Source organism: Centruroides vittatus, unplaced genomic scaffold (assembly GCF_030686945.1).
Source record: "Centruroides vittatus isolate TY-2023 unplaced genomic scaffold, ASM3068694v2 contig_575, whole genome shotgun sequence".
Taxonomy (NCBI): Eukaryota; Metazoa; Arthropoda; class Arachnida; order Scorpiones; family Buthidae; genus Centruroides; species Centruroides vittatus.
In genome coordinates, this window is record NW_027122344.1 from 883023 (window position 1) to 910089 (window position 27067).

General features: G+C 28.4%; 1 protein-coding gene across 1 annotated transcript in view; it reads right to left on the reverse strand.

The window, feature by feature from the left end:
* Positions 1-27067, reverse strand: part of LOC136979051 (bromodomain adjacent to zinc finger domain protein 2B-like) — a 280166-nt gene that overhangs the window by 85968 nt on the left and 167131 nt on the right. The window contains 3 exon segments of the mRNA XM_067274949.1: positions 11976-12038; positions 20456-20521; positions 20815-20856. Of these exon segments, the coding sequence (XP_067131050.1) occupies positions 11976-12038; positions 20456-20521; positions 20815-20856 (171 nt within the window).

A 27067-nucleotide genomic window follows, 5' to 3' on the forward strand; every position in this document is an offset into this window, starting at 1 on the left:
ACTTTATTTAGACAAACATTGGAATCAATCTTGATCATTTCTACAGATTTAAATAAAAAATAATTCTAAAATTTGATCTATTTTCTGTCAAAGGAAATTAGCATTTAATTCATTACCATCATCACATTCTTATTTAAAACAAGTTTTTATATCCCAAAAATCATTCAAAAATATGCGAATGACAAATAGAATTGTATTGTATATTTGTTTCAACATTTCATAAGTTTCAACTATATTTTAAATCTTGTTGAAAATTGAAAATTTATTTACTTTTAGTACATCATTACAAATAATGAAAATGATTTTGAAAATACAGAATCAGAGCTTGCAAATTATGAATAATACACAAATAAACTTGCAAAAGACATAAATTGAATTAGTTATAATAAATAGAGTGAATCATATATTTACATATTATATTCATTCTTTTAATTCAAATAAATTCCTAACTTTGTATTATGACTTATGTTTATTTATATTTGAGATATATAAATCTAGCCTTACTGGCAGACGTTTAAATTATAAGAATGCCACAGGGTTACCGTCAGCCTGGAAATATATCAATATGATCAAGAATAGATCATTAAAATCGAATCCATAATGCACTGTTAATATAATTGTATCTATTTTATTTTATTTATTTTAATTCATTCAGTTTCATGTACATATTTTGTTGGTTATATTTTCATATATGCTGGTATTTTGACAAAATATTCGAATCTCTTTGAATTTGCTATCACATATTCGTTTGAATATGGAACGATTGTAAATGTTCCAAAGAATTTAAAACCTGACATTGGCCTGTTCATCAGGTTGAAAACATTTGTTTAAAACAATAAAGTTATTTCTCAGCAATATAATGTGTATTTGTCATAATACTCATGTTTATGTATTTCTATATTTATTTCAAATGATTACACATATCATATTTATTTTACACAGATGAAGTCTTAAAGAAAAATTTTGCATTTATTTCAATATTGAACACGTTTTCTTATCAAAAGAGAGATGCCCGAAAAAGTTAATTTATTGGGCTGCAATTTGAAAAAAATTGTAGACCGATAAATTTCCACTGTCATCTGTCTTTCCTTAATCTCGAGAATAGAGTTAGATAGATGAAATCCAAGACCAGATATGAAAACCTTAGGGGCAAGGGTATAATTAACTATATATGAACTTCTAATGCAAACGGGAAGTCAAGTTATTTCAATTCAAAACTTTCCCCTAAAAGCAGTTAATAGATGACTGGCACAACTCCATTGTTAAAGGAAAAGTATGTTGTACAGGGACAAGCCACTACAGTACTAATTTGAGGTGGAGAGCATCTATTTTAAATGAAATAAATTTAAAATATGATTAAAAATTGCAGTCATGCATTGTGTCAATGTTACAATAAATAATTATTTATTTAAGTAAAATAAAAACTCTGAGTTATTTGTGTTTGTAATTTTATGTTAAATAACATTCTTTCATTTCAATAAAAGCTTTTTTCTAGAAATCGCCAAGCTCAAAAACAATTGACAATTAAACAATATATTTATAAAAATAAAAATGTATAAAAATAACTATTATGTTGATGTATTATATATTTTAACAAAAAAAAAATTTTTTTTAGTTTTGAAATACTTCTAACAGAGCTAACTCCTATCAATAGTTACACATCCTTCTGTTATAAAAAGAAATAATCATTTAATAAAGTTTTTAAACAAGTGATAACTAAAGATATCTAGAATTCAAAACTTTCCACAAATCTAATGCATTTATTAGTTTCCTCAATTACATCTTCATTCCAATATAAACGTTTTCTTTTACTGGTAACCAAAATTTCAACCAGGAGAGTCTGTCATTGGCTTTGATATATTAAAATATTTGAAGACCAATGGATTTAACAGTCAGGCTTTTATTTTTAATAAATTACATAAGAATAATTATGAATAGTCTTTCTCCACATTTAGAATTAAATCTCAATAGTTCCTACAATCAAATTTGCTAACTTAAAATAACTACAGTAGAGCATTGATTATCCGACTAAATTGGGGACTGGGGTTTTGGTAGGATAACTGAAAAAACAGATAACCAAAAAGTATGAAAAAATACATTATTAGTATATCCCATGCTAATCTCTGCACACAAAGCTAGAACTAATTTAAAATCGTAGGCACAAAAAACCTTTCACACACTATTTCTAGCAGACAAATTAATGAGCACAAACGTTTTCGGCCATTTTAAAAGGCCTTCTTCAGGTGCACTGAGGACGGTTGGAAAGTCGGATAGCCAATGTTTACGTGACATCATTGTTTATGAGGGGTTTCCTCTTACAAGTGACATCTTACAAGTGAAGAAGGCCTTTTAAAACGGCCGAAAACGTTTGTGCTCATTAATTTGTCTGCTAGAAATAGTGTGTGAAAGGTTTTTTGTGCCTACGATATATCCCATGCATTTAATATATCGCTATTAACCTACTTTGCATTGAATTTTCATCAATGTTAAGCCTAACAAAATTTTTTTAAAAATAATAATCGTTGCTATTGTATTGTTAAAGATTATTTCTTTATTTTGCACAAAATAAATACAGTACTGTACTGTATATTGAAAAATATAAAACAAAAAAAAAAATATTTGGGTTACATATTTTACATAAAGTAGGCCTATACATCAGAAAAAGAAGTCCAAAATTTTCTTTTGCTTCACTGCTGACACTCTTTTTTTGCCACTAAATCCCACACACGTTTTAAAAACAGCAATTGGATAGCGTTGTTAAATAAGCCTCGTTTAAATACTGGCCTTCCTTTCATGGTTGAGCCATGTTGCCAGTTAAAACATGCAAAAATTTAACAAAAATAATGTTAAAGTAGCTAAGACATAGCAAAATATTGTAGCACCACATCACTAGTGTACATTTGAATTTGCCGACTAGAACATGGTTGGTTAACTGATGTGATGGTTGATCGGGGGTTGGATAATTGATGCTCTACTATACTGATGAATGTAACTAGACTTCTTCCAAAGCTGATTGCTCACAGCTAGTATTTTTAAGTTTTCTAAAATATACAACTTTTTCTTCTTTTTGAAAACTTGTTTTCTAATTACAGATTTCAGTCTTTGTGATATCTGTCACAAGTCTGCATGTCTATTTTGTTTTATAAGGTTTCTTTTTCTGAGTGCTGATTCCTATTATTTCTAAAGTTATTTTTTCAATAACCAGAGCATTTTCTAGCATTTAAACTTCCAGTTTCATTAAATTTTTAATTATTTTTAGCACTTTAAACTAAAAATAAATCACTTTCCTCACTATTTTTGTTGCTTAATATTTTCTTCTTGTAAATCAATAATTTTTACTTTTTGATCCAGGCTTAATTATCACTTCTTGTCCATGGTATTTACCCTGCTTTTGTGACAATTGCTGGTTTGTAATTTATACAATCTGTGACACAATTTAACTAATTGCAGTAAATTACAATCACTATTACTATTGGACTATTGGACAATATTTATCAATTTATTTCATATTATTCTAAACATTTTGAACATCATTCACATTTGCATAAAAATCTACATTTTATTTAGAAATTAATACTTTTAGATGAAATATATCTAAAAACACCAGATTAAATATCCTTTTATTTACTTTTTCATAATTTTTTATTTTACCTAGTTATTGTTATTCAAGGGTGAGCATATTGCAATGGAGTTAAATTATTCTAAATTTTTGAACTGACTGTATTAAATGTGTAAGGTGTATGTGGGAGAGTATGAGTACTCCAGTAAATAGTAATAAAATATTTGTTGTGCTAAAAATTTGTTTTTGAGTGAATCTGTCTTTATCTGGATCCATGAAATGTGAAATCTTTCACAAAGGTGTATCATTACTTCAAGTGTGGTTCACCATTGGAGTCAAGACAACATGGAAAACCAAATTTTACAATATTTTATAAGAACAAATTAAAAATTAAAATCATTAAAGATAAATGTTTTGTTTTCAAGAGATGATAATATGTTCAGCATTATTATAGAGTTAAGCAAGTAAAAGGAATCATTAATTTGATTGGTTTGCAATATTATCTGTTAACTGAGCTGTTTCAAAAACAAAGTTGTAAAAAATGGCTTCAAGTTTACATCATCACAATAAAAAGTTTCATTTGTTGTTAGTTTTATTTCCAAAACACTACAGAAATGCTTATGTTGAAATCTGATAAAGTTTGTACTTTGTTTTGTTTTGATTTGAAAGATGTCCTACATGCAGGAAATTAGACAAATGGAATTATATGCTGTTTTTTGTTTTGTAAAAAATAATATGTGATATTATGATATGAAGTTACAAATGTTTGTATGAATGCATACATGCTACATACAACACCGCAGAAATGTGGGGAGTAATTGTCAGAGCACAATAATTGGAGGAAGTGGAGTGTTTTATGTACTTGGGTAGTGTTATTTTCCAAAATGGCAAAGCAGAAGTGGACGTTAAGTGCCACATCATAAAGATGGCGACTGTTTTCTGGCAGATGAATAAGATCTGGTCCTCACCAGACATCTCATTGAGAACCAAATTCGGAATTTCGTTCTCAATGAGATGGCTGGTGAGGCCTGTTCATCTCTATCATGATTCTGATAGCTGTTTACGCTAGTGAGTCCTGGAAGACATCGAAAAACATCAATAGAAAGCTCAATGTCTTCTAAAAGAGATGTTTACAACAAATCTTTATTTAGACCATATCACTAATGAAGAGGTTTTCCGAAAAAGTGGGATGTGCAAACTTCATAAAACTGTCGCCCATAGAAGAGTTTGATTAGCTGGCCACATTTTTTGTATGAAGAACAATAGAATCTCTAAGACAATCATGAAATAGGTTCCTCCTGGTGCCAAATGACCATGAGCATGCCCCAGGAATACTTGGCATAGAACTTTTCTCCAAGATTTGAAGATGCTCAATATGACGTGGAAGGAAGCTGAAGTACTTGCCCATGATCGAGACTGATGGAAGATAATTGCTGCCTGGTATGCTACTTAGCATTGGAGGAACTACTAGTACTACTACTACTACCTACTACATTAGAAGACAATGTTAAATAATTATGTAAAATTTTGTCAACTCTAAGTAATTCAAAATTTAAAAAAAAAAATAATAAAATAAAAATTACATTGGTGTATAATTCTGCACCACACTGCTTACATGCATAATTTTCAACTTCATGGCGTTTATCCCGAGGCCAATTTTGTATGCTTCCCGACCCAATGTGGTTGTGGTGTGCTGTAGCATTGTCCCACTTTCCTCTAATAGGTCAATATCACCAGCAAAAACCAAATCTCTAAAACGATCCTGACCAGATGATGCTAGCCCCAATGCGTGCAATAGTCTCTTCTGCCCATCGCATGGCATAATCAAGGGTGATGAGGAAGAGAAAAGGGGACAGAATACAACCTTGCCTGACTCCTGTTGTAATTTCAAAATCATCCATATGACCACCTTCAGTCTTGACGCAACAACTTAAATGCAGGTATAAGACCTTGAAAACGATGACAAAATTTGCCAGTACACAGTACAGTTGTAGGATCTGCCAGAGGGACTCGCAGTGAACACTGTGAAAAGCCTTCTTGAAATCAATAAAATTGATGGCCAATGGATGTCGATACTCAATGCATTGTTTGATGATATTTCAAAGGGAAAAGATCTGTTCGCTGCATGATCTTCTGCAGCGAAACTCAGCTTGCTCCTCCTGCAAGTGCTGATTGAGGGAAATTCACAGGTGTCAAAGGAGGACCATACAAAATGCCTTTCCAGGCACAGAAAGGAGAGTGATACCTCACCAATTGTTACATTATGAGATATTTCCCCTTTTAGGAATTCTGATTATAGCGCCCCTTCTCCAAACTGCCAGCACCTGTTAAACAATAATGTTAACTTTTCCAACATAGGTTGCCCTCCATGCTTCAAAATCTCAGCTGTAATTTCGTCCAGACTGGCTGCTTTATTTGTTAGGCTTTTAATTGCAAGCTCCCTTCCTCAAGGGTAATATCGCCAGTGTCCACTTGAAGCTCATTCTGTGTATCCTCAATATCAAAATTGAAATCTTATGTGAAGGTTGGTTCCACTTGATTAAATGTTTCTCGAAAATGTTCTATCCACCTCTTGTTCTGTTAATCTTGAGCGATCAGAAGTTTCCTGTTTTTGTCTTTTATTGGAACGCTGGAATTACTCCTTGTCCCAGCCAATTCAAAATCTTCTAATGACTTACACCAAATATCATCCTAATTGATTAATCCAAACATTAACTATGCAAAAATAGCCATTTCAAGGTGGTGCAGAATTATATGCTACCTATTTATTCACTAAATCTCAAACAAAAACATAATTATACATCAATCAATTTTTTGTATTTAGAAATAATTGCAAATATAGCTTTTGGCATTGAAATAATTAAATTTTGTAGTCTTTTAACACTGATTTTCTGCCACTCTCTTGTGATGGCTAATTTAAACTTGCCAACTGTTTGTAACTGTCATCCATTACAAGTCCCATAGATTTTTGATGGGGTTCAGGTCAAAAGAGAGAATGCTGGCCAGTCAATTACACTGCTATAAATGACAGCAAACAGTAGTTTGCATTGAACATCATTTATAGCAGTATGTATAAGAACATCATCACATTGAAATTTCTATTTTGCTCTTTTGACTTTTTGCCAATAGAGAGGATATGTTCTGCTAGCACTTTTCCATATGCTGTTACATTCATCCTCTGATTCAGATTTTCCAAGCTTCCTAAATCATACTGACCGAGGTCTTGGATATACTTAAAATAATCTTACTCTTCTTTTCTGATGTGCCAATAGTGTTGATACCCATCTGGGCCATCCAAGTTAAATATTTTTCATTACCGAAAACGATTTCTTGTCACTCAGTTGTCCAACTCATCTTTGCCTTTGCCCACTCGACTCTTGCTATTTTATGGTAATTTTTCAGGCAGGGTTGGGCATCTTTTTTGAATATTTTAGATGAGAAGATGAGAAAAGTACTCTTTCAATAGTCTGTTTTGAAGCAGAATTTAGTTTTCAGTAATATCTCTATTACTACCAGATTGCCAAATCATTTTTTTTGTCAAGGCCTGAAAGTGAAGATGACCTTCCACTTCATTTCTTACTGTGATAACTGTCTGGACTATTGGTGTATTTTCTAATGACTTCTCTAGAACATAAAATGGTAGCAGATATTTCACTTATTAACTTGCCATTTGAGTGTAAATGATCAATTTGAGCTTTTTCAAAGTCATTTAGCACCTTTCATCAAGGAATAGTTAAAAATGTGCTCAAAATTTAAGCTGCAATTTACACTTTGTTTTTTAAGTATAGAAAAATGCAGTATCCACTTACCTTCAGAATTATGATTAAAAATTTGTATATTCTTACCATAATAATCTATTTGTACATATCTGGCATATAATTTTGCAACACTGTGAAATTACTATTATTGCAGAACTTATTTTTGGATTAATGATCAGGATGACATTTTGTGTGTGTTATTAGAAGAAACTGATTAAAAAAAAAAAAAACACGTAAAATTTTGTCATTCTACTGTAAACAATTGAAAAGATTTAAAAAAAAAAAAAAAATTTACACTGATGTAAAATTATGCTCCACATCGTATACGTTTGTTTATTTGTATGCATGCTTGTGTGTGATTGTATTTAGCATAAATAGTATAAATAATGAATTTTTAATAAACTTTTGCAATATATTTCTTATTATACTGGGATATGCATACTTGATGCAGTTTTGACTCTCTTGGAGAAGCAATATATACCTTCAGAACCAAATGACAAACTACAAATATACTTTCAACTCAAAAATGCTAATGATGTATCCAACAAGGACTCTGGTAATGAAAATACTGTTACAACAAACCTATAAACCTTCAATAAAGGATGCTCCACAAAAAATGTGAAAATAGATTTATGATTTGATAAACTACTGTGTATCATTTTTGTCTTGACAAGCAACATAAACAAGGTGGAGGCAATTTCACACAGAATGCACAAGATGTATGAAATGTGACATTGGATTGTGTACAATGTGCATCATTATGTATACAAAAACAATTCTATCAATTATAGTAGAAAGATTTTAACTTTATATTGGTAGAAACACATTCTTTCTTTACTTTCAGATAAATAAAATTATCATTTTTTTAAAGATTCAATAAAGTTTTATTTGGAATCGCTATATCTGTCTAGTATCCTATATTTAAGATGCTCATTTTTTGAAATAAGCTACGTTTTAAAAATTTTATTGTATTTATAGTATTTACAAGAGTATTATGAGCTATTATAAACAATTGTTTTATTTAAAAAATAATAATAATTTGGGCATATCTGGGTTAATATATATGCTCAATTGCAAAAACAAAATCATCTTTGTCAGTTGAAAAGGCAGCATAGTAAATAGACTGGTTCTGACTAGTGTGTATCAATTTCAATCATTTTTTGTTATAAGAAAAAAACGCTAATTAACAGACAAATGGAAAGGAGTTACTGGTTAAAAATTTTTATATAAATAAAGAACAATGTATGAAATGTAATGAGTTTGTGTGCATGTCATTAGAAGCACAATTCATCAATATTGTTTAGAAATGAGCCTCCCATGACTAAACTCTTTCTTTGTGAAATAAACAATAATTCCAATTTACGAAATAAAAGTAAGTCAACTTCACATCATGTATTGTGGTAAATTGGATTTGTATTTAATTGTCCAAATCAGAATGTTGAACTACAACAATAATCTGAACTGATTGCATAAAGATATTTTTACTTGAGAACAATCCATCATTATCATCAAGAAAAGTTGACGAAACATTAATGCCGGTCATATGACTTACAAATGTTAGAAAAGAAAGTACTGTAAAATCTTACCAAGATGCATTTTTTTATGAGTTGTCAACAGCATTGGCTTGGCAACAAATTTTTGCTCAGGAATATATCAAATATAGGCCTATATATGTAATGTTGGCCACATAGCTGAGGCAGTTACATCAATATGGTAACTGAGCTAACAGCCATCAGAAATCAGGAATTTCCCAGTAGGCCAGTCCATCTCTGATTATCAACTGGATTAAAAATCCTGGTATTCATGGAACATTTAAGTCATAACAATGCAGACAATGAAAATAAATTATGAATGGAGCTCTTCTACTTTTTGCATTAAATAATAATTGTGATAATCATCAACAAACAAATAATTCCTGCTTTAAAGAATAGTTTGGAACATTTATTAAACTTATCTCATATAGTTCTATATTGTTATGGACAATGGCATATCCAGAATTTTGAAATGAATGGATGCTGCTTAAGGCACATGCCTCCTGTTGTTTTTTGAAGAATGTTGCTCAATTATCTTAGAACTACTTTTGTAACTTAATTTTACCTAACTGAAGCTATGTGATATGCATTATTATACTTGTTTTTATTTTAAAGTATCAAAACTGATTGCTTTGGTATCAAAAAAGTGATGCATACCATAAGCATGTCTCTTGATATGCCTCTGGTTATGAATAATACAAAGTATGAAAGTGTTTGTTCTGAAAAGTTGCCAACAAATTCAGGGAGAAAAAACAAAATCCATGACTGGTTAACACTTACCCTGCTAGGAATGTAAGAATTTGTAAAAATATAACTTCAATAATAAATAATTTAATAATTCTTAAACTTCACTATATAATAATTATAAAATCTTCAAAATTAACAAAAAACCAAAACCACTGTTGTTTCCTACAATTATAATCTAATACAGTTATAGGTATAATCGGAACTGGTGCTAGGTGGGCTAGCATGTTCCCTGCAACTTAGCTCAGTGATCCACGAGAAGTGCAATATAAATGTTATAGTGCTCTATGCTTAGTATCATAAGTGTACAGTCAATTCAATTGCAGAATATATAGTTAACAAACTAAACTAAAAAAATTTGTACAATAGTCTTTTCTAACTAAGTTGTATGTAGGTATGTACTCACACTTTGTATTTATAAAAAATAATTTATTGAAAAATTCAGAAGTATATATAAATGCATTTTTTTGCCCTTCAAAATTTCAGAATCAGGCCCTGCAAAAGTTTATGACAACTCTGGTCATAATCCTGTACTTTGTATGCTTTGTTGCTTAGCTACAGCAATGAAGCGATACATATTCAAAAATCTGGCAAATTAGCTCAATACTTATTTTGGGAAATATTAAAAAATCAAATGTTCTATGTTTGCTTTTGGCAAAAATATTCTTTTAATAGTCTAGTGATCTGAATAAGCTTTATTTAATAAAGGCAAAAGTATCTCCAATCTCTAATCTGCATTGATGATAAATAAAATGCATAATTTATTAGCAAAACATTCTTTTCCAAAAAATGATAAAGTATGTTAATAAATAAATGAACACAACTAATTTCATTGAAAATGAATATTAAATACAGTGGTGTAGTACTTGTATAAGCCAAAACAAGTTTGTGCACATAAGAACATGCTCTTATATAAAAAGTAAGCTCATATATGCAAAAGCAAGATAAATGTTTCAAAAATGCAGAAAACAAACAATTTTCATACATAAGAGCATCTCTTATTTTCACAGAAATACAGTATGTAAAAATGTAAGCAGTCTGGTGATTAAAGCAACCAAATGGAACAGTTTACTGAAAAAAAATAAAAGTTTTTTTTGGCTTATATTTAGATTTTCAGATAATTAAATGCAAAATAATTTTACAGCAAAAAAAATTAAAATTTGAAATGTAATTGTATTAATTATTAAATAAATAACATTTAAAATTAGAATAGTATCAATGTTGTTTTGCTTTGATATTGTTATTTATTAAATTCAAAACTGAAGATAGCTAAATCTAAACCAAAACATTCCTTTTTCAATAAACTTTCTCTTTCAATTGCCACACTTGCTTGTATTTATTTCTATTATGAACAGAAACATATCTAATATGAAATTTATTTATTATTAATATAATTTGAAACAAAATAAAATGAATTTCACATTGTAAAAGCAGATAAATTTATTTTTTTAATGGCTAATTAAATATTAAAAATGTATAATAAACAACACATCATCAAATACTGGTACTAAAATATTAAAAGTCTTTAAAAAATCTCTCTGAAATTCATAAACTGGATGTAATGAAACTCCATGCCAATATTTCAGGAATAGATTCTAATGTCAAAAACAAGCTTAAAATCCTTTATAAATATTTTTCAAAAAACTTTTCACATTCCTGCCAAAATACTAACACTAGAGTTATCAACTTTTTAAAGTAATTTTGTAAATTTTTTTTCATATGCTTCTGCCACTGACTGAAGTAATTAAATGTTACCCAAGTAGGCCCTACAATAATAAATGTAAATAGAACTTCATCCTTTTTAAGATTTTGCATTGACCATCTGTTTCACACTAAAAAAAGCTAAAAAGCAGGAGTTCAGTGTAGATTTTTTTTTTTACAAAATTAAACAGAAAATCTACAAAAACTGTTCAAAATGTCTTCCAAGAACACGAACACACAACTAATTTTTTGGCAGGCCAGATCTTGAAAACAATGAACAATTTTAAAAACATTTATATATGACTTTTAAGCTTATTTTTGACCCTAGAATCTGTCCTTTATATCTTAGTTTTTATTTTAACAGATTTTGAAGAAACAAATTTTTATTATAATGAAAATGCAAAGATAAAACTGTAAATAATAAACTGGCAGTAAAAATATAAAACATATATTTACAGTATTATCTCTTGTAACTTAATAAATTATATAGGAAATAAATATAAGTTCATTTTTATTCCCTTAATTATTTTAAGTATATAACCTCAATATAAATAATACTTTTGAATAAAGAAAGATGTTATACTAAGTTAACATTTTTCACATAACAAAGAGGTCTTTTAGACAAAAAGCCTTTGACTAAAATAATTCTTTAAATGTAATTTTTCATAATTAGTAGCTCACCAGTTTTTTTTCTTTATTCAAACGTTTCTCGTAGAGGATTTCCTCCCGTTTCCTTTCCCTCTCCTGTGCATAGACACCACAATTAATCTTAATATAATAAAATAACAAAAATCCTGTTTTTTTCTAAAATTTTAATTATTAAATAAAATTAAAATATAAATTTTTAATAATAAAAATAACCATATTACATAAAATAAATTAATTGAAATTTTGAAAAATTAATAAAAAAACAGTGATGTCTATGTTTTACAAAAATTCATGAATATCTATAAACTAGCAATTTCATTTTCTAAAACAATTCAAAATTCAGAAACTTATTTTTTTAAATCAAACTGGAAAATGTACAAATTCATTGCATATTTCTAATTCAAACTTACACCCAAGAAATTATTATTTACTTCTATACTATTTAAGTGATTTCTTATGAAACAATCACCAATTTTGGAATAAACATCTTTAAATACTGTTTTGTAAGATCTTATTTATATCATTAATATCATACCTTGTCATGTAAAAATATTTATAAATTTATTGTTATTGAAAAAATACAATTAATAGAAGCTAATAAAAAAATCACACTTTGCATAATTTTTCATGAATCACATATTTTTGCATAAAATTTATAATAATACATAGTTTTAAAAATTTTGCATATATATTCACATTAATTTGATTTTATTATTAAATATTGATTTGGTAAAATATTCTAAATAAATCTAAATATAAATGACTGCTTAAAAACCAAAAATTCTCTCCCCTGGCTGGCACTGTTGTGGAAAGAAAAAATAATGATCAGAACATTTTTTCCTTGTGCCATTATTGTGAAATTTAAATTTATACATCAATTTATTCTAAATATTTTATATCTTTTCAGATCTATACCATAATTTCAAGATGCATATAAGTTGTAATGTGCATGTAATCGTAATGTATCCACTAAATGCAGATCCTATACAATTTACAGAACTACCTGAAGTTAAACCATTTTGCATAGCAGGAAATTCCATATATTGGAATTGCTTACTATAAAGCTATCTTGTCCAAATAATCAGGAAATAAATTTATGAACAGCAGAAATGCTACACACTTCTGAGTTTGAGATCTAAAATGCACCTCACACTTAAGTACCCTTGCAACTGCAGCATTATGAGTATATCCTAGTAAAAACATGTTCAGATAATTTCTCATATTTTAAGAAGATTCTTCAATGAGACATGAGTTTCCTGATAGAAGAAAACTGGAAATACAATTACAGTTGATTTCAGCAAATCTGGTATTGCCAATATGCTGAATCAATAACATCCTATGTATGAGGAGAGTGGCCAGGATGGATAAGTTTTTAATGCAAACTACAGTTTAGAAAAATAAAAACAACAATCTTTGGTCATATTATGTGTGTATATTAAAAGGAAATAAATAACAGTAAATTTTGAATTGTTATATTGGTCATTTCTCAAAATATTGAAAAATTTAAATACCCACAATATTGAAAAAATAAAGTAAAAAACCAAGTTGCATATTTCACATATGTATATAAACTATAAATATAAATTTCACAACTATAAATTTCATATGTATCACTGCATAATTCTGGTCCCATTAACAATTACATTTATAGTTCAGTATTTGCTTCAAAAGTACAACTCAGTCTCACATCAGATGAAAATGTGTTTATATTAGAAAAATAGCTTATAGCTTGAAACAAAATCAACTATTCATTATTGTAATATTATCACTTGCTTCATAGATTAACAATCTATTATGTAGTAAAGTTGAATTCAGAGAGAATATAGAAATGTTTTTAAATTTCTCTTAGTATCCACACAATCAAGAATGATAATTTCTTACCCCCTTCATTTTCTTTAGAATGAACATTAAAGAAGTTATTTTATAAAAGTTCATTAAATGATTTCAATAAATTAATCATCAAAACAAATATATTTTCAATAAAATAAAACGAAATATTAGCTCTTGCAGTGGAAAAATACAATATACATAAAGAACTTAATATCTGGCAAATGGAAAAGCTCTAGAAACTTAAGTATTATAAAATTAATTACACAGAAATTAATGTCAATTTATACAAAATTAATGTACATATATATATAATATACATAACTTTCAAATAAACTATGCAAATTGTAATATCATTTTTCAAAAATGTTTTTTGTTCTTCCATATTTAAATTATATAGACTTAATATCTATCTATTCTGTTTAGTTTGCATCTTAAAAGTTCAATAGTTTATAATTATTCTTACCTATTTTAATTGATTATATACAGAGTTACTTATAAGCACATATTTAATAAAATTAAACAAGTATGTTCTCACTCATGATGTTAATAAGTAAAATAAAAACCAATATTCTTCAACAAGTTAAGAATTCAAAACCCAATACTAAGATAATTAAAAAATCTTGGTGATATACTTCATAAGAAATTTCCTTTAATACAGTTACTTTAAACAGGTTTAATAACTTACACATAATTTAAAATAAATGAATTTTTTCAAAAAAAGTAAGTGATAAATTATCTATAATAAATTATAAAAGTCATTGATAAGTCAACAGAAATAAGTAGATAGTGTCAGTTATATATAAATAATATGTTCTTTTAGATTCTTATTCAATAATGATATTTTTCATTTTTTTTTTGAAAAATTAGGTCTAATAATTGTTTATACGATATATAATTATACAAAATTGAAGTTATAATTTTTTTTGTATAAATAAATATATTAAATTTTTCATTAATAAAATGCAGCAAGAATTTTACATAATCAGCAATAAGTTAATAAAAAACTTATATTTTCTATTATCTTAAATAGTAATCTTTCAGGTTTAAAATAAACACATAAAATTCTGAAATAGTTACATTGTAGAACAACTCATATATGAAGTGATATCAATAAGCTTGTCAACTTCTGAACAGTTAATTCAGGGAGTTCTACATTCCATAAATGAAATTTTTTTTTAAAAATCTGACATTTTTTTTAATGCTCAACAACATCAAAACTCCATCTCCTATTCTTTAGTCTTTTTAATATTTTACCCATAAATTGAGTAAAAATGTAAAAAATAGCCTCAAATTAAGAGTTCAAAATTGGGAGTTTTGGCAAAAATTTTGAAATTTTTGCCAAATTTGAGAAATCACTCAGTGAATTCGAAAAAGTTGGCAATGACAGACATAATTGTGCACACTGTTTGAAGTTATGACTGATGTAAAAAGTTATCTATGCCCAAGATAAAGGAATTAACTACACAAATAATAAACAAATTTGAACAAAGTCTGTTTATATTTCACAATGAAGTGATGATTTAAGACCTTAGATTATCTACTTTATTCACTACTGTATCCTTTATATATTTGTTTGCCAATACATGTTTCAGGTTTCAATCTCTCTTTTGTCAGCATGATGTATGGTTTTCATGATCTTTGCCTTTTGTTTCTTTTTTATTTATTAAATTACAGTAAAACCAACTTCCTATTAACTTCTGTCCATCATTTACAGTCTTTTGTTTTAATGAACTTTTTCATTAAAGTTACTCAAATTTGAATAAATTTAAAATTGAGTTTGAAATAATAATATAAACAACATAAGCAAGAATTAATAATTAAAACTTTAATACAAAAAAAAGTATAACTGATCATCATGTATAAATATTAATGTGCTAATGAGTTAATTACTGAATTATTATCTGATGCTTGTGTATTACTGTATAATAAAGTGCTATACTGTTCACTTTATGACTATATTTATAGATTTCAGTGATGTCAGCAATTCTGGCTAGAGACAAGTTATGAAGAGAGATTTAATAACAAATGCTTTGACCCATTAAAAAATGTTATGTTGCACTGCAGGTGCAGAGAAATCTATAGAACAGATGTCTCTCTTACGTTGTACTGATGATCATTCACTCTAGTCTTGAAAGATCTTGAAGGACATCAAATGTATAAACAGCTAGCATTACACAGTTCCAATCAATTACTCTATCAATAAAAGTTACTTAAAATTTACTTTGTGGAGAATTGTTTAGATAAAAGTAGACGTATTTTATCTGAAGAATCTGAAACCTTTTGAAAAAAAATTTTTGCCAATGCAATTTTCTCACTATTACATTATTGTTATAAAAAGATGAAAAAAATTAATACTGTAAAGTTTGCAACAATTAAAATTTTTGCTTATTATTTAAGATTATTATTCAGCTATTGTAACTAATGCCTGTTTTCGTTAATAATAGAATTATTATTATTAATTAAATTTATATTATTAAGCTTTAAATTTACAAATTTGATATCATGTTTGAAATTGCTGAATTTTTTCATAGTCCATCCATTATTTCTTCAACCCCTTCATTTCACATGTAGAAAACATTCCTAATTAAGCAATCAGTCAGCAACATTCATGCTTTTTGTAAGATTTAAAGTAATGTTGATTTTTGAAATTGCATGACTATATTGCAAATAAATAAATAAATAAATAAAAATTGTGATAACTTAATATGACAAAGTTAACTCCTTATTATTATAAAGAAAACACTTTCCCAAGTAGAAAAAAACAATTAACTTTGTAATTAGACTCATTTCTAATGGACAAGGGAGAGTTTTTGTTGATATAATAAAATTCTGCAGTTTGTTTACATTACTAGTAGGTGTGACTGGCCTCTCTCCTTACACCCTCCCATGAAAGTAATAAAGTTTCACTATCCTAATCATGAAAAAATCTCTCTCTAATTACAAAGAAACCTGATGTCAATTGGTGAAATTTGAGATAATTTAAAGCAAGTTGAAATTTGATGTTTATTTTTCTTATTCTATACTTCTCAACTGGGTGCGTAGGTAGACACTGGGCATCTTTAACTTCACTCTTTATTCAGGAATACTTTTTATTTTTCTCTCAATTTCAGATCAAATTAGAAGAAAATAAATATCAATACATTATTTTCAATCCATAAGTATTTTACATTGTTAGAAAGTAGACAAAATATGAAAATTAAAGATGTAATCACAGTTTTTGATTCAATGCTGACAATTTTTCATAGTTTGATCTAAATTAATGACCATTCTCCCATTTTACCACAGTCATGCAATTTTACCAAGAGTTTCGTTGTAAAATTACATCAAAACTCATGGTAAAATTGCATGAATGTGGTAAAATGTGAGAATGGACTTTAATTTAGATCACACAATAAAATGTAAAATTTGTTTTAACAAATTACAGTGAAACTTTAAATTTAGAAACAATCAGAATAATGTGCCATTTACAAGAAATGTTACATAATTATTATTTAAACTAGTAACTTTATAAATTATTTCTGAAGCTGTTTTGGTTACCTGATATATTCTTTTGTATTGTATTTTTAATTATATATATATTTCAGATATTAAAAACTGTTGTATTTTGTATATATATATATATAATATATAAATATATACATATATATATATTAATATACATACATATATATAATACACACACTGAACGACAAAAAAATAACGCACCACGAAGAACTTGTTGGATTTGAATAAAAATTAGTATGTTGCATCATCATAGCTAGATATGTAAATGATTAGCTTTCGGGATCAGGTTCTTGTGTTGTATCACCACCAGAGGGTAGAAAAGTGCTTCCTCTGTCTGGTATAAAGGTGCATGCTGTGATGACTTGTGCATATATCCTGTGCTTGTGTTGATGGTTGTGACTTCGTTGAGTGATAGACATGCTTCTATGACACATTCAACGGCCTTACACTCAGTTAAGTGAGTTTGAGAGAGGTCACATCATTGGACTGAGAGGAAGAGGATTGTCATACCGCCAGATTGGCCACCATCTGAACCGCTCTGATGGAACTGTTAGGATGTGTTATGTGCAGTGGGTACGTAGGGGTACGCATGAATGGCAAACAGGCTCCAGACGCTATCGACAAACCACCAAGCAGGAGGATCGTCTCATTGTACGTCAAGCACGGATAGCGCCTACAGCTTCGTCGTCTACCATTCATGCAGCAGTGGCACCTGCGTTACAAAACCGTGTATCCAGCTGCACCATTTCCAGGCGCTTAGTAGAAGGCGGATTGGTCTCCCAATGCCCAGTATGTGTTCTACCATTAACAGCCACCCACCAACACCTCCGTCTGCAGTGGTGTCTTGCATGACAATCATGGACAGCTACTGACCGGCAGCGTATTGTCTTCAGCAACGAATCCCACTTTTGTTTGGGGGCTCACGATGGCCATGTGAGGTATGGTGACCCGCTGGTCAAGGTGTCAACCCAGCCTATACTGTGGAGCGGCACATGGGCCCAACCCCCGGTGTTATGGTGTGGAGAGCCGTAACATATGACAGTAGGACACCTCTAGTTGTCATGCGTACTACCCTCACAGCCCAACGATATGTGCAATACATCCTCTGGCCACATGTGTTGCCCCTCATGGCAGGGCTTCCAACAGGCATATTCCAGCAGGATAATGCCCAGCCACACACCGCAGCGGTCTCCCAAGCATGCCTACATAACATTGCCACACTTCCTTGGCCTGCACGGTCTCCAGATTTATTGTTAATCAAACATGTATGGAACTACCTGGGACGCCAGCTGCAACAGCCGCGGAATCTGACACATTTTGAGTCTCAGTTGCATCACGCGTGGACAGATATGCCACAGAACATTATACACAACCTTTATGCCTCCATGCCAAGGCGTATCACAGCTTGTATCCGCGCTAGAGGCGGCCCAACAGGATATTAATGCCTGCACTGTATTGAACATTACTGCACAATAAAGTATGTTTTTGCTTTATGGTTGCAATCATATACCTGTCTAGCTATGACGATGTCACACACCAATTTTTATTCAAATCCAACAAGTCCTTCATAGTGTGTTATTTTTTTTGTTGTCCAATGTATATATTATATATATACACACACAAATATACAACAGTTATATATATATATATACTGATATATAATATATATATATATTCTCATATTTAGTCTTTTATGTTACTTATATATTATTTTAAAAACTCAATTTTAAATTCTACATATTGAATAGATAGTAACTGTTATTTAATTTTAGACTTGAAATTATTAGCAATGTAAACTTTGAAACTACCTTACGGTGTGCACATTAATGTCACTTCTGAATATAAGATGTTCTAGTATCTAATGTTTCAGAATTTTATGTTTAAATCACAAGATGATTACTCTGAGTTCAGTAATCATCTCTGTGGAAAACATTTCGTGTATTGATCATTTCAGATATTAAAAACTGTTGTATTTTGGACACATGTATCAAACTTAAGCTTATCAATGTGTAATTATTAAAATGCATATAAGTTATATATTTATATACATTTTGATAATTACATTATCCCCTCACTATGAATATAAATTACTATCATCATTATTATTAATTAGATATAAAATTTGTAATAATGATTTTATCATCAGTGTTTACTTCCTTAAGTAATTTTCATTAGTTTAGACAGCATCATGTTCACAAGTACTATGCTGAAATAAGGGATAATCAAATAAAAACATCTTAGCCAAGGACACATAATGTCTTAATATTTGAGTATAAAATTCACATTATAAAAATTTTCAAAAATGAAAAATACTATTTTTTTAAAAAACTTATACAGGTTTGGAAGATGCATAAACAAAATTGACTCATTTTTTGGACTTGTACTTTAATCACAAAGTTTTATATTAAACTATGCAATAAAAATTATTAAAATATATGTTTCCATATACAGTAGAATCTGCTTACTATGATCAGGGATATTATCATCAATCATTTCATGTTATCGGAATTAGCATGTTCCAAAACATTAAGTTAAAAAATACTTAAGAATCTTCAATTATTGTAATCAGAGTATTGATTTTAGTTATCACTATCTATTTTCACATAAAAAGATATTTTAAACTATCTTTTAAGTCTAAATAAGTAGCTGTTATGCCCAATTGTTCAATTATCAGTTACCATTAACAGTCTTTACCAGTGCATTAAATGTTAATCATTTACATTGTTATTTGTTAATAGTACAGAAGTTTCAATTGCTGGAATTTCTTATTTCAATTATAGTGTCTGAATTTCTATAAATTAACAATAATAATTTCAATTAATACATCTTCATGTTATATATTTTTAAATTGTTTTAAGATATCCTTTTAATGTCATTAATCAGTTGTCATCATCACTTCAGAATACTACAGGATACTCCAAAAATGATTACAATAAGTAGATTCTACTATATTAAACATTTTACTAAACCTAAACTTTTATTTTATCTTTTTAAGTCAACAAACTTATTAAATTAAGCAGACTGAAATTGGATAATAATAAAAATTTATTAATAAAATATTCAGTTTCTCAAATAAATATATTTTGGTTACACTTCATTAACAAAACTTTAAATTTTTACATTGATTTCAGAACATAGAATACAATAAATATGTATACATAAATAAAATATTATATTACCTCTTGCTTTTTCCTAGCTTCAAGAGCACGGACAAGTAACATATGCTGTCTACGACGTTCCCTTTCCTGTTAAATTTAAAAACAGACATCATGTTTTAAGTTACTTGTAAGTTTACATAATTATAAATGACTTTTCTGATTATAATCATACAAAATGTTAAAAAAATAAATATATGGTTAAGACTAAAAACTCAAAAACATCTATAAGTTAATGAAGAATTATTTTATCAATATGATATTTATTCAAAATGTCAAAATAAATTTTGAATTTTGTTTTAAACTAATTATATAAAATATTATAAACTTCATTATAATCATATAATAAATTGGACATAAGAAAACTATTTGGAGGTACCTACCAAATCAACCATTAAGAGCATTTCCCTACGTTTCTGCATTTCCTGGGCAGTAGTGAACAATAGTTAATAAGACATAGAAGTAGCAAAAACAGACTACACACAGTTATGAAATAAATGATAGTTCACAATCATCAAAATAAACAATCATAATATTTTAATGTTATTAATCATGAATTTTTGTTCTCAACTTTACAATAATTAAATTACATAATTTACAAATTATAGTAAATAAGAAAATAATAAATTCATATACAAATAATAAAAAAGAATATATAGTTGAAAATAAATTAGTAAAAAAAGAGTTGAATATAATTTTAAAAAAAATAAAAAACAGTCAGAGGAAAATGAAAATAAGCATTATTCAGAAAATCAAGTAAGTCTGAAAATCTACAATAATGTGCCATAAAAATCTTTGTCAGAACACATTATTAAATTTAATTTATATTCTTAAAGAAAAGTACAGTAAGAATAATAACAACAACAATTAATAGTAAGATAAAAATAAAAATTCTATATGAAATTAGCAACAGTATTTAGTCCTGATTAGCAAAAACACACGTAAATTTTTTGATAAATTATTGTAAATATCTTCCAGTTCATAAACAATCTTTTCTAAGATTTTAAAATTTTTTTTATGTAAAAAGAAAAACAAATATATATAAACAATGTCAGTTCTACATAAAGTTGAAAAATGCAGTTAACATTTATTATTTGTTATAAATGTAAATAAAAAGTGTTCTTTAATTAAATATAGTCACAACTTCATTTGTTAAGTATTTTTGAATTAACAGATTGCAATGTTTTTTGAATTAACAGAATATTTTAATAAGATACAAATTACTGCTTATGCAATAAAGATATTTGTTAAGTAGAAATAATGTTTGAGCTATTTAAATAACTATCTTCAGATTACCATCAAATGATAGAGAAAGTTTTAATTTAAAAGCAATTTATAAATTTATAAATAACAATTAAAAATATTGATTAAAATTACATAACATAAATAATATATGCATTAAAACTTTCACGTTCTTGCTAAAATAAAACTTTAGTGATGACACAATTTTCAAAAAAGCATTTTTAAAGGTAGAATCTTTGTTTTGCAACTTACTGTATTTTTGCAGAATGTTTGGCATGCTGCATAAAAACGGGGGAACCAGCATGCCAGTTAAACTGCGACTAAACTATAAAGCTAATCAGATCTAACAAAACTAGTTACTTAAAAGTTGAAGAAAACATTCTTCCTCCAAGTACAATAAAACAATAACATTGTAATTTGACTGACTTAAAATCAGGAAGAGAGTTTTTGTTTACAAGACAATAAAACAATAACTTATTGATATTAGCAATGGTAGTGGTAGTGGTAGTGGTTAGTCAGTGTGGGCTACACTGACCATCTACCCTGACCTTAAAAATAACACCTTCCTCTCAAATTTCACACAAAGCCAATCCTTGTAGGGGGAGATAATTTACAGCCAGTTTCTTAGATTTAATGTTTATTTTTGCGATTTTGAATCAAATAACAAGAAAATACACAAAAAAAAGCACACTCAAAATTCCATGAGTATTTTACATCATTAGAAAGGAGACAAAATGAAATTAATTAAACATATAATCATAGTTTTTGATATAATGCTTACAGTTTCACAGTTTTAGAATAAAAACGCATCGTTTTTATGTGACATAACTCATTCATTTTTTATTAATGTGCCCTGTAGAGAGAAATGTATAATCTCACTTAAACTGGCATGCTGGTTTTTACCATACGAAAATATCTGATTTCATGGTCTTCCATGGATAAACTGGCATGCCAGTCATTCTGCAAAAATACGGTATACATCAAAAAGTTTCTTCCACCAACTAAAATGAAGTTATTATTCAATACAGTTGCACAATAAGTGACTGAATTAGCTTCTAATTTAAAAGAGCAATTAATACAAGACATCAAATAATTTTCAATTCAGTTGGATGAATCTACTAATATAGTTGATGCTATAAAACCAAATGATTCCATTTATTAGAATGGTTTCTTAAAACTTTCCTGTTTAAGAAATTATTATTTATGACCATTCTGTTGAAAGGCAGATTATGAGATGGAGATTTATTAATTAATTTTCATTTAACAGTTTTAAAAACTTTGTTAAGATAATTCAGTACTTATTTATAAGTTTTCATCACTAAGAAGATTGCCACAATAGCTTTATCATGCTATGTAAAAGCAACAAAGACTTTCTTAAATTTTTACATCATCACCATAAAATACACAAACAAGTTTTATATGCTAAAATATCAAACAAAAAAAAATTATGAATACAGCTTTCAAGATGTTGAAAACTGTATCCATAATTGCTTATTTCCTTATTAACTATTACAAAAGTAAAATAAAAACGTTTTATACAAGTGATATTACTGATAAATATAAAATAGTTCCACCCAGTAAATAAAATTTAATGCTAACATTGTGAGTAATAAATAAAATAAAATAAAAAAAAACACAAACTATGTTATTTTGAAGTTCCCAGATACTTTAAATTTGTACTGTTTATTTAACACAATCTTTTTTAAAAAGGTAATTGCCTAAAGTATTGTTTTTATTTTGTAATACTAAGTAACTACTGTCTATCTATGTTAAAACATTTTTTTAATCATCAACAGAAGCACTTTTGACATTTCTATCAATGTCATCTTCAGGCAAAGAATAGTTCTGAAACATTTCAATTAAAAAAAAAGAAACATTACATATTCAAAATGGAAAACGTATTTTCTAATACAGTGATAACTGCTTAGGCAACCACCTGTAAAAATGGGCAAAAATTTCTGGCACAGAATAATTTATACATAGAGTCTTCATATAAGTTACCTGTATTAAACGACTACCTCTGTAACGCAACAGTGGGCATCGATTTTTGATCTGAATCAACATACAACAACTGTAATAAGCGACCACTTCTGAGAATATATCTGGTCTAAACTATTCTTCGAACCGATCACAATGTTTCCCCTCCTAATATAATGAATTAGTCTAAACTTTTGTTTGAACCCACTCAGACACTTCTCTCATCCTTAAAATTAGGTGCAGGTGTTAATGAATTAGTCTAGCAACAAAGGAAATTCATTTCAGTTTGTTCGAAATTGTCCGAAAAACAAAAGAAATGCAAAGTGCCGTTGTTAAAAAATCAGGTTAAAGTTATCAGAGAAAGTGAAAATGGTTTATCACGATGGCAATTAGCTGCAAAGTTTAACTGTGGGATACAAAATTTATTTTACTGTAGACCTAGTATTTTCTTTAGGGGTATAAAATATTGTACACAATACAATTAATCGGCTGATCACATCATTTGATAAAATTTATTTTATTTATTTTTTTTTTTACACACTTATACAGTACATGTGTGATAAATAGTTTCTGTATCAACCTATCATATTTCAACAATATTTTTAGAAAATAATATCCAAGTAATTTTTGCATGCAAAGTATTCAAACAACAATAAATGCATTAATGCAAAACTCAGTTTTACAGGCAACTGGACAATCGTGGAATCAAAAAAGGAAGGTTAACATAAGATTAAACTAACGAAAACCAAAACTGAAATGATGGAGAGATATGATGTGCTTCCATATCAATGACGTAATACACATAACTGAGGAGTGAACGAAAAAAACCAAGTTGAATTAATTAAGTCGGAAAAAACAAAGTGTGCATTATAATTGAAAAAATGCGAGTATTGTATTAATCTTTAAAATATTGGTATTAAATCCGTCTTATAAAAACATGACAACTCCTGTAAATCGTCTTATCCGATAAGAATAAAATACAATACCAATATTACTCTATCATTGAAAAAATTCAGTTATTTTTGCTCACCTCGAGTTTTGCTTAGTAGAAATGGCTAAAAAGTGCACAAAATACATCCGGAAATACAGTATTACAGCACCACCTGTATTGGACGACCACCTGTCTAAAAGAGCACTTTTTGAAGGAACCGTGGGTGGTCTCCATAAACAGGTTTTATTGTATATCATTAAATAAACTTAAAAATTTTCCACTTTGAATATGCAATGTTCCTTTTATTTTAAATTGAAATATTTCAAAACTATGTTATTTGCCTGAAGAGGACATTGATAAAAATGTCGAAAGTGCTTGTGTTGATAATAAAAAAAGTGTTTTAATGCTGATAAACAGTAGTTATTAAGTGTTTTAATAGATATTATCTTTGTGTGGTAATCTAATCATTTTTATAATACTAAATAAACAATATTAACCTGTAAATTCAAACTAAGTAAAAATTCTTCAAAGGAAACTTTTTAGGTTACAAGAAGAAAAAAATTATAACAATGAGCATGTTGAATACCTTATGTATATTAATGTCAAGTGGTTAAGTACTTGGCAGCCTAACAAATAAATTAAAAAATCTTATGACTGAAATTTCACACACATGGCTCTGAGATATGCTTGGAATCACAACAATTGTGAGCTAATGCAGAAATTCAAAGTAATGGAAGCACATGTGTGGTACTAGTAACTAACTATCAGGTCAGTCCATAAGTCCGTGCGCATTTTTATGACCTTGAGAAAAATTTTGTTTTGCTGTTAAAAATGTCAGTCTAATGTGATAATTTTTACACCGAAGTGTTAAATTGGATCTCATTTATATAATACTGTTCAGAATTGTGAACATTTCAGTTGTTTATTTTCGTTAAAATGAAAGTAACGGACGAATACAAAAGACATGTTTTATACTTTTTACTTTTAAGTGGTGAGAATGCTACAAATGCAGCCAAAAAAATAAATACTGTACATAATCAAATCGTAATTAGTGCAAGGACTGCGCAGAAGTAGTTTGAAAGATTTAGAAACAATGATTTTAGTGTGGAGGATAAGGCTCGTACTGGAAGATCCATTGACTTTGATGATGATGCTCTCTCTGCACCAGTTGAAGCAGAACCATCTTTAACAGTTGACGAAATTGCGGAACGTTTAAATTCATCCCACGGAACTGTTCATAGACACCTACGACAAATCGGAAAAGTTTCAAAGCTAGGAAAATGGACACCGCACGAACTGTCAATAGCTAACCGACAACAACGTGTAAACATTTGCACGTCTCTTTTATCCCGTATTGCTTTAGAACCTTTTCTTGGTAGGCTGGTTACCGGAGACGAAAAATGGATCCTCTATAATAATGTGACGAGAAAAAAACAATGGATGGATGGCGACAAGCAGCCAAAACAGACTGCAAAAGGTGGGTCGCATCCAAAAAAAATTCTTTTGTCTGTTTGGTGGGATATGTCGGGTGTAATTCACTTTGAGCTGTTAGAACCTAATCAAGCAATTACAGCTCAAATGTATTGTGAGCAATTAGAGCGTTTAAATGAAAAATTGAAAAAAAATCGACCGTCGTTACGAAAAATACGCACAAACTTATGGACTGACCTGATATTTTGTAGACAATCCTGCAGGTATAAAAATAAAGGTCTTAAATACATTTATTTCTATTTTTTTCTTATGAAACATTTCTTGAAACTCAAGAATTGTAGTATTTTCAAACCAATACTATGAACTAAGAGCATTCATCATAAACAAAGGATTTGAGGAGAAAGAAAAAAATTATTTTACTGTATTTCCAACCTGTTTAACATGTCATCTTCAGATTACAGGTTGAAAACTTTTGAAATAAACTAAGAAAAAATTCAAAAGGCAATACAAATTTCTCATTTAAACAGATCCAAAGTTTTAAGAAAATCTTTAAACAAACTAATATGATGAAAAGAAAGTTTATTGTTACTGCTAAATATCTAGCTTAAATTAATTGCTCTCTACGTGAAAATAGCAAACATGAAATTGTGTTAGAAATTTTTCTTAAATAATACAAAACTCTATACAAAGAAAGTCAAAACAAAGGAAAGCTAGCCAATACATATATTGTTAAACATAAAAAAAAACAATAAAAATTTTCATTACATTGTTTCTACCTTCATTTTCATTAAAAAAGAACATAAGAATGTTTTTCTTCTATTAATAGAGGTATTAGTGTAAAAAATATTAATTTTGTCCAAAAGGCATTGGATTATGAGAATTATAATTGTTAGCATGTTCTCATCATTTTTAAGAAACTGAGAGATGGCTATTCTGTTATGTATGTATGCATGCCTGCACATTTAAAATATCTAAATAACATACTATTAAAAGTGATTAAGTGTAGAGAGATTCACTGTAGTTTGCACTTCATGAAAGATTTCTTCTCTTTTATA